This window comes from Acanthochromis polyacanthus, chromosome 16 (assembly GCF_021347895.1).
Source record: "Acanthochromis polyacanthus isolate Apoly-LR-REF ecotype Palm Island chromosome 16, KAUST_Apoly_ChrSc, whole genome shotgun sequence".
Classification (NCBI taxonomy): domain Eukaryota; kingdom Metazoa; phylum Chordata; class Actinopteri; family Pomacentridae; genus Acanthochromis; species Acanthochromis polyacanthus.
Genome location: NC_067128.1, coordinates 8,925,247 through 8,935,588, shown reverse-complemented (window position 1 = coordinate 8,935,588; position 10,342 = coordinate 8,925,247). Strand labels below are relative to the sequence as shown.

General features: G+C 42.0%; 1 protein-coding gene across 1 annotated transcript; it reads left to right on the top strand.

The window, feature by feature from the left end:
- The first annotated feature begins 4,180 nt into the window (after positions 1-4,180).
- Positions 4,181-7,707, top strand: LOC110948043 (potassium voltage-gated channel subfamily F member 1-like). Its single transcript, XM_022189418.2, has one exon. It carries the CDS (start codon positions 4,429-4,431, stop codon positions 5,926-5,928), a length of 1,500 nt encoding a protein of 499 aa, XP_022045110.1. The 5' UTR covers positions 4,181-4,428; the 3' UTR covers positions 5,929-7,707.
- Positions 7,708-10,342: the final 2,635 nt, after the last annotated feature.

Sequence of the window (10,342 nt, the reverse complement as noted above, 5' to 3'; positions counted from 1 at the left end):
ACAAAACAGGACAAAACTGTAAATAATGTTCACATCAAACATCTATGTTTTTACAAATAGTAATATGTTTTTTTTTTATAATGCATGATTATAAAAACATCCAATTTTGCTGTATTTAGATAAAAAAACTGAATTTTACGGATATTTGTTGTTACTTTTGCAGTTTTTAAACATTACTGAATTCCACCATTTTTAATTTTTCTGGCATCCTTTATGCCAGATTTTTATTTTTTTAAACTAATAGTTTTTAGTGCAGAAAATACACTTTTAAGCAGAACTTCAATGGTCCTGAAGTAAATTCTTGTTACAGAGATTAAACATGCTGCCTTATAGAATAGCAATGGGGACTACATTAGCAAAAATAAAAATGAGTAAGTTAAAATAAAACAAGAATTAAAAATTAAGAAGCAATACTGGCAATGATATGGAAGCAATTAAATAGTACAGTATTGCACATGGAAGTGAAATGTTGCACACAATACGAATATTAATAACAATAATAACTGAAATGTTAATGACAACATTGTTCATTGTTAAGTGTCTGATGTTTCAGCTGTCCTTCCTGCAGAAGTGGGAGGATTTATACAGTTTACAGCTTTATTGTCAGTGGATCAGTTATGCATTAAATATTGTGCTATTTTCAGTATCTGCCTCTTAACAATGACACTTGAAGAACCAGGAACAGCTGAGAAACTTTTTAGTCCAGCAATAGTGACTTCAAAACCTATAATACTCATCACAGTCCTAGCAGCTGGGATACCATGGACGTGGAGGATTTTATTTTTAGTGTAAGCTCTTAATAGAGACCTGTTGGTGAATCTAGGTGTAAACATATTACTTGTCAAAAGTTTGGACACACCTTCTCATTCAATGTTTTTCTTTATTTTTACTACTTTCTGTATTGTAACATGTAACAATATGTTTTATATTCCTCAAAGTAACCACCCTTTGCTTGATGACAGCTTTGAAAACCTTTGGCATTCTCTCAGTCACCTGAAATGGTTTTCACTTCACAGGTGTGCCTCGTCAAGGTTAATTTGTGGAGTTTCTTGCCTTAACGATGTTGGGACCATCAGCTGTGTTGTGCAGCAGTCAGGTTGGCACACTGGTGACAGCACTATTTGACAACTGTTAGACTCCATATTATGGTAAGAACCAATCAGCTAAGTAAAGAGAAATGACGGTCTGTCATTAATTTAAGAACTGAAGGTCATTCGGTCCAGAAAATTGCAAAAACTGTGCAGGAATTACTATAGATTCAGTTTTTTGCTATAAGAATTGAGGACACTGAGTCGACATTGTTTTCTTAATCTTTTATTAAGAGCTTTATCTTCTCTGTGGGTTGCACCATGAGTTCGAGAAAAAAGCGACCCCCAGGCTGCTGTAGTGTGAAGATTGTGTCACTAGGGGGAAACAAACAATAAGACATGAAGCAGCTGAAGGCCAGTCAGGCTGTTTATCAGTCAGTGTTGGTTTCTTCAGAACAATCCACATGCCCTGAAAATGCAAGTTGTAGCGAATCTTATTCAAAAACTACATATTCTGCAAAATGATTGTGATATGTAAATAGTGTGATAATACAACAAAACCCCAGGAAATTACCATTTTTCTACCGACTTTAATTCCCATTCTTTCTAAGTAAATTCAAATGACATACATTTTTACAATAGTGAATCAGCCACAGAGTCTATATTCACCCTCGGATGAAGTCATTAATAACTAGAAAGGGTGTGTTGTTGTCGTCACAGTTACATGATGATGAATTCAAAATGGATCCATCACCATCCTTGGATAAAGACCTGTTGTAAAGGGCTGATTCAGGTTAAGGATGTGTTTCTACCAGCAGATAATCGACACATTAAAGCCTCTGTTTTCTTTAGGCTCCAGCAGAAACCCAGCAGAGAAAGTATCCCCGATTCACCCGTTTGCTACTTTTCCATTCATCTCATGCCGTCGAGATTTATGATGAGCTGCGCCTGGGTGCACTGCACTGCGTCAATGCCTGCACAGGAGCAAATAGCATGACCGGAAATGGTAAAAAAATAAAAGCATGGACTGGCCAGACGATGGCGCCACTTGGGGTCATTGAGAGTTTAATGGATGAATAACAATGGATTTTAGCTTTAGGCCTAATGTAATAATAATTATGGATGGATTCATTCACAATTTCTTTTTTTGCATTTGCTGTATTCTCATCATTCATAGGCCTTGTTATTTAGTCAGGTACAATAGAAAGTGACAGTAACTACTGAGCATCTTAAAACCAGTTTAACTTAAATCACTCTGTGTTGTTGAGGTTGTTTAAAGTTTTTGATGGTTAAATAACCACATATTTAAAAGAGGTAGATGTACTGTGTTGGGCTCCATAGTGACTCAGTGGTTAGCACTGTTGCCTTGCAGCTTGAAGATCTCTGGTTCATGTGTCGGCTTGGGCTTGGGATCTTTCAGCGTGGAGTTTGCATGTTCTCCATGTGCATGCATGGGTTTTCTCTGGGTGCTCTGGCTTCCTCCCACAGTACAAAAACATGCTGAGGTTAATTGATGATTCTAAATTGTCTGTAGGTGTGAATATACTTGTTTGTCTCTGTCTGTAGCCCTGTGATAGATTGGTGACCTGTCCAGTATGTCCCCTGCCTTTGCCTTAAGTCAGTTGGGATAGGCTCCAGCCTCCTGCGACCCTAATGAGGATTAAAGGGTGTACAGATAATGGATGGATGGATGAGCTGTATAGCGAATATAGTGCTAGCATCAATTCAACATTTTCCACACATCTGGGGTCTGCTGTAGTATCCTGAAGCCTTCCTAGGTCGGATGAGATATGTAATCCCTCCAGTGAGTTCTCGGTCTACCCTGGGGTCTCCTCCCAGTTACCAGGAAAACCTGCAAAAAGACACGTCCTGTAGCCATCCTAATCAGATATCAGAACCACCTTACTTGGTTCCTTTTGCTACGAAAGGGCAGCAAGTTACCTTTATATCTTGTCCATGAAAATTACAGGACAGAACTGGAGTCAATGGTGAGAGTCCAACACTCACCATAAACGTGTTTGACTTCATGTTGAGATTACTGTAGAGTGTTCTGGTCAAAAGATCAAGGAAGGTGGTGGGCAGGCAGATTCAGCAGACTTCTTGTGTGCCAAAAAGTTTTTATTTTTATTTTGCAGTGCTTCTCCATACATGTGAGGTTTAAAGTGATAACATGATGCAAGAAAATAATTTACAAGGAAAAATAATTTCAAAATGAACTCACGGCTACTCAAAAAGGCACATTTTGGCAGCACAGTCTCACCTCTCTCCAGAGAACAAACGCTCTACTTCTTATATATAGTGCTCATTCACATCTTCATCACTTCAGCTATACCATCAAACAGCACGGTGACCAACTCTAGAACGCTGATGCAAACAAAACTACAAAAACATCACTGCACACACTACAAACTCATTGGTATTTCTAAATGTGTCCATTAGAGCTAAATATCTGAAGTGACAACTGACTGATGCCTTTTAATACAGAAGAGACATTCATCAAAGAAGGAAAAAGCCCTCCACTTGGTCTGGTCCAGTGATGGCACTCACCAATCCCATAAATCCAGGAAGTGCTGGGCGGCCCGTCCTAAACACTGGTCCTGCATGGAGAGTCAGAACAAAGGAACAAAGAAAGGTAAGTTTGAACAAACAGTTAAACCACATTTCACCTGTAACTTAACAAATTATAACTGAAACTGATTAATGATGTTTTCCATTAACCCTTCATATGATGGATGTAAACTGTAACATAATATTTAAACAAACAAAGCTGTTGTAGTTTGTACTGCAGTGTTACACTAGCAAAGTTAAATTAAAGCAAATTACCCAAACAGAAAACAGTATTTTATTAGGCTTAATATGAAAATGTCGAGGGACAGGTGGGGAGAAAAAAAATTGAGTTCTCACCCACTTTATCACAAATATGGACACAGCTTTTATTTTGGTTGCACAAAGACCAACTTTTAATATTAAATAGCCAATTACGTATTCATATGTTTCCATGTAAAGCTTTTTTAGACTTCAATTTTACTTTAAAGCGTAGTGGTGCACTTTATCAATCCTGAAAATATCGGTAAGCATTTTATTTTGAAACGCACTAGCGGAAGTCTTGGCTTGTTTGCGACTTATTTGACATTACGCGCGCTTCAATGCCAACTTTCTCTGAGCGCACAGGCGCACTGTTCACTGCCAAACGCGGCTGGGTGGAAGTGAGAAGACTTGACGCTGCAGTCACTTCTGAGCAAACATCTTGATTTTTTCGGCTAAAACACGGAGTTTAGAACATTCTGGAGGTTTTACGCACAGCGCCAGAGCTTCTGGTGACTTGCGTCCACTTTGTCAGTGAACGGTTCCTTTGGAAATCTTGATTAGTTGGGCTGTTTTTCTCGGACTTGTTAACACAATGTGGGGAATGCAGAAAACTCGGTATGCGGACTGTAACGGCTCCGAGGCCAGCGAGGAGACGGAGATCGTGGTGAACATCGGCGGAGTGAAACAGGTGCTGTATGGAGACGTGTTGAATCGCTACCCGGACACTCGGCTGGCAGAACTGGTGGACTGTTCACTCAAGTCTTCAGAAGAAATATCCTCACTATGTGACGACTACGACCCCGACACAGGAGAATTTTATTTTGACAGAGACCCTGAAGCCTTTAAGTGCATAATTGAGTTGTATTATTATGGAGAGATTCACATGAAGAGAGGCATCTGCCCAATTTGTTTCATGAAGGAGATGGAGTTCTGGAAAATCGACTCGGATTTCTTGGATGAGTGTTGTAAATGCCACCTGAAAGAGGTGGAGGATGAACTTGCGGAGATTGCAGAGAAAGTGAGAACTATCCTGGTGGACCGGGAGGGAGATCCGTCTGCAGGAGGCTGGCAGCGCTTCCAGATGTGCCTCTGGAGGCTGATGGAGAAGCCGGAGTCCTCGATGCCGGCGCACATCATCGCTATAGTTTCTTTCATCTTCATCCTCATCTCCTCTGTGGTGATGTGCGTCGGGACCATCCCCGACCTGCAGGTGGAGGACTCGGAGGGCAACCTGACGGAGCACCCAACTCTGGAGGTCATCGAGACGCTGTGCATCGGCTGGTTCACCATCGAATACCTCCTACGTCTGATCTCCTCTCCGAATAAAATCAAATTTGTGCTCGCCTTTATGAACATCATCGACTTCATGGCGATCATGCCCTTCTTTGTGGTGCTCATCTTGACCTCCTTCGGCGCAGGAGTGATGGAGCTGGCTAATGTGCAGCAGGCGGTGCAGGCTTTACGCATAATGCGCATTGCGCGCATTTTCAAGCTGGCACGCCATTCTTCTGGACTCCAGACCCTCACATCTGCCCTGAAGAGCAGCTTCAAAGAGCTCGGACTGCTCCTCATGTACATGGGCGTCGGGGTGTTTCTTTTCTCCGCACTGGGCTACACTATGGAGCAGAACCACCCGGACACACTGTTCACCAGCATCCCGCAGTCGTTCTGGTGGGCTGTGATCACCATGACCACAGTGGGCTATGGAGACGTTTACCCCAAAACCACTTTGGGTCGGTGTAACGCGGCCATCAGCTTTCTGTGCGGAGTCATCGCCATCGCCCTGCCGATACACCCCATCATCAACAATTTTGTCCTGTTCTACAACAAGCAACAGGTGCTGGAGACTGCGGCCAAGCATGAGATCGAGCTGATGGCGCTGCGCACCGGCGACGGCGAGCTGAAGGCAGCACCCGGCGCCCATAAACATGTTTGCGGTGCGGGTGTCTGGGACAACACCATGCACTCCTGTCACAGCGACACATACATCCCTCTACTGAAGGATCCCAGAGGGGCGGCGGGCATCCAGACCCCCAGCATGGACACGAGCTTTGAGAGCACAGCCGAGGCCACTGAATATTTTATCTCCTGAAAGACTTTTGTATCATTTGAAGAGGGGAAAAAATCTGAAGATAAACAACATCAAATTAATTATTCATTTTTGAATTATTCAAACTCCTGTCAGATCTGGGTTAATAATAATACCACCATGGTTTGTAAATAGCCTAAACAATGAGCAATGATCTCCAAGGACCCCTTTCAGGAATCACGCCTATTAAAGGGACATATGTGTGTGAGATATTGACTTGATGAGCTGTGCCTTTGCGCAGTGAGTCCCTGTAGGCTGAGGAGTTCTGTTTGAACAGCCAGTACACTGATTCCCCCCATGTAGGCATCTTATATAACACCCCCTCATCCCCAGTTCTCACACTTATACTGTAGACTCACTGTAGCTTATTCCTGTGTACAAAAACATACACCACAATGTATGTATTTTTTTAAATAATGAAGACAGACAGCTCCCCCAGGAGACAAAACAGACATAATCGGGTTCATTGTAATGTACAGACATCACAACAAAACTGAAGGACAAATATGAAATCAGTATTACAGCCATAGACACTTTAAAAGATACACTTGAGGTATCTGGCAGGGGATATAAAAGCAGCATGTCCTGAGGCCTGTCTCCTTATTTCTGCCTGTGATCTTCATGGCACCAGTGCGATTTTTTTTTTTTTTTTTTTTGTAGCTGACACTGTTTGATCTTGAGGTATTACATATAAAAACACACTTCTGTGTTGGATTTTTTTAAAGCAGTGACTGTGTCATCAGCCTGAATTTCTTGTCAAGCTCATGCAGCCAAAATCGGGACCTCAGAACTTTCTTTTTGGCTGCAGGACATGTTCCTGTAATGGGTTTAAATTTTACAGCAGCTACCACCGCTCTCCGGAGGTGCAGGGGAATAAGCTTGACCACTATTATGGATGAGGAGGAAGAAGCAACAGGCAGGAGGTTAAATGAAACAAACCAAACACATTTATTGAGTTGAAATAGTTTTAAAGAGTGCAAGTGGTGAAGCAGCTTTTGAGCAAATAGAAGGAGAAGGTGCAAAAGTGAAGTGAAGTGGCTGTGTGGAAAGCATAATGCATTACTGCTGTTATTTTGATGAAACTTGAAAGCTCGGTGCGTTTTCACACTGTGTCCTATGTTTAAAAGGGACCTCTAAATTGCCTTAATGGGTGCTATAATTTAAAGGTTAAATTTTCACCGTTTGAACGGTCTCAACTCCTACGCCGTTAGTCTGAGTGACATGAAACTTGCTGCACAAATAGAACAATCCTCACAGAAATTAGCCGGTGCTGTAGGGGAGCTGTAATTGAAATATATTTAATACAAAATGTCATTTCCACGGTGGCCACCCGCGGGATGATTTATGTCAAGATTGTGTTGCTTTGCCCCCATGTTTTGTGAATGTTTATGAGCATAGCTTGAATGTAAATACACACCTTGTGCACACAGAGAGTGACGAGGTGAAGACAAAGAAGGGTTTAATTAGCATCAAGTAGCCTCTGTGAACTGATGCAGTGGAAGATTTTTTTTAGTTTGGCTGGTTGATGTGTGAATATATCTGCCCTCAGCTCTGATGTGGCTACAGTTCTCTGCTTCATTGTGGGTTCAATTTTCATTTTTAACCTGAGATTTTTGTCGTGATTAAGGCCTTTTCCTCACTTTAGCCAGACTGTAAAGCAGTTTTTGTCGTTTATTCCCCAATGTCCTGTTAAATGGAGTTCCCCCTTAACACTTGTCATTTTCCGGATGTGTTTGTCTGAAGTGATTTTGAAATGAATGTTATTAAACGCAGTTAACTGTACACATGTTGATGTTAGTAGAATGTTTTTCAGTTGTACTGTCGATGCTTCAAGATTCATGATTGCTTTAGTTGGCCCTGATGGGTCTTAGACATAAAGTCTTCCTCAAAAATACCGACATTTTAGTGCAGCAACAGACATAAAGTGAATCCCACAACGTATGAGACACAGCCTCATTTCACACCAGCTTAAGTACTGAGTTTAGGAGATCCACCGATAGGATGAAAGAGTTTCACATATTCAAGTGGTATCTTTTCCCATATTTAATTGGAACCCTACAGCATCCGCCTGATGGGAGCAGTTCACTCTGAATGCAGGACACGGGAGGAGTCGGCAGTAAATTCGCCAGCCTGTTTAACTCTCAAAGGGCATCTTGAGGGAGAGACGCTCCCTCACCCTCATCAGTTTTACTGCTGTGTGGATCACTCTATTTGTGGTTTTAACTTAACTGCGAGGTCACCCAGCCAGGCGGAGGTTCCATCACGTAATACGCTCTATATCACAGCATAAAATAGCACTAGTACCCTCTGTGCAGCCTCAGAAAACTTTGAGTATTTGCAGGGAGTAGGGTTGCTGTTGGATAGCGGTGCATACAGAGTGCACAAGGACTTTCCTAGAGAGTTTACAGTCAATATGTAGAAGTTTTTTAAGGAGTAGTTTTACTAACTACAAGTGGAGATTTGTCTGCATTCTGTCTTTAACCTCCAAACTAGTCAGATGTGTATCTTTATCCATTTGTCCAAAGATTGCAGAAAAAATACCAACTTTCCAATAAAAATGTTGGAGGACTGGAAGGACAATCATTTGTAAGAATGTGAGCAGAATAGGGGAACTCACACACCCACGAAAAACACCTGTGCTGATGACTTAAGGTTTACATAATATCTGGTTCACCTGGCTCTACTGAGTCACGTTGGTTAAAAATTTGAATACCACGTTACAATATATGGGTTAACAAACATCTGACGTGTGGCTGCAGGGTATTAAAATCAGAGCTGAAGCCTAAAAACATCAGTCTGGTCTGGTGTAGGCTTTGGGGTTTTGAAGATGTTGCCAAATAAGAAGTGTCCTCATTAATATTGTATCATCCGTGCCATGTCCATCTTCACAGTTTAACAGATAAGAAAATAGATTTCTGCTTGACTGCAGCTTCCACGCCATCAGTTTCTCCAGATATGTCATTACAATAGAGGTCAAAGCTGCTGGTTGAACAGTCCTTTTTAATGATTGATTTTTTCCGCAGAGATCCAACTGTACATGAATCAACGGCTTTGAAAGACAGAAATTAAGCTAGTGTATGTTCCTCTGTGTTCATCTACGAAAGCACAGCTGAGATACGAGCAGCACTTGGTTCTCTATTGATGTTCAGTCTTTCAAAAAAAAAAATCTTCCCAGAGGCCAGCGTCTGTCCTTGGAAGACTCTAATCAATTATTCTGGTGGTAACGACACCGTCACGTTCTAGAGAGAAATCACACCATCAAACCTAATGGAGAAATTGTTCAAGTCATTTGTTATTGCAGTGTCATCTGTTGTGTGCAGTGCTTTCCAAGTGGGAGTCGTATTTGTAATAGGCTTCATAGTGGCTCACGGTCTCTGCTCATTATTTGCACAGAAATCTTTCTCCATGGGTTTCTAGTATTGTCTTTGCGCTGAGATTTAGGTTCAGCTCCCTCAGTCATGCACTTGGTTCTTATTCCTGTAGGCAAGCCTGTTACATTCAGTACAGTCATTGATGTCTTTCAGTCGTGCAGGACTTGTTGTTGAGGCACAGTTTTATTGTCTTTTTGGGTGTTGCAGCATCCAAACACGATGACTTGTGTGGTTCAGGTTGGTTTGGTCAGGTTTGCATTCATCTGCTGCTACACTTGAAGTATCCAAGAGCTGGAAGTTTCAATCATTTATCTGTGACTTTTAGTCAATTATGTAAACTGATTGTCTTTTAGCTTTTGCAGTTGAATATCCATTACTTTTAGTCAACTGTTTTGTCACAGTTCCTGCCTGGCCTCCCTTCCTTTCTTCTTCTCTCCCCTCTTCTCCTTCTTTTCCTCCCTCTCTACTTCCTTTTCTCCTCACTTCTCTTTTTCTCTTTTCCCTTTCCCTCACTTCTGCCTGCCTTTCCCCTCCTCTGCCTGCACACCTCAGTGCTGCACACCTGACTGGAGAGGTAATCCGAGCTCATTGGAGACAGCTGCAAGAGGAGCACAGCTGCATGGCATTATTCGGCACTGGATATAGCCCAGCTCACTCCTGCACTCCTGGCCAGATCGTAGCATCAGCTACACGTGCCTGCTGGTCTGTCTGATCGCCTGGGCCTGTCTGTTGAGCCGTCAGAGTCGGCTCCTCTTTGTTCCAGCCTGCTATCCCCACTTCTAGTTATACCTGTGTCTGAGAGTCTGGCCGATTAGTGGGTTTGGTTTAGTTTGTGCATTTTGGAATTTTTGGTTCTGTCTGTGCTTGAGTTTTTTTCTTTGAGCTTATTATTAGTTTTGCTGAATCCTTAGTTTTGTTAGCATGGTTTGGTTTCTCAGTCCCCCTTAGCTCCTGATTACTTTGCCTGTGTTAGGCTCTGCTTCGTTGTTAATAAAGGAATCTTTGCAACCTGACAGACTTTGCCTGTTAGTGAGTGCCTGCACCCT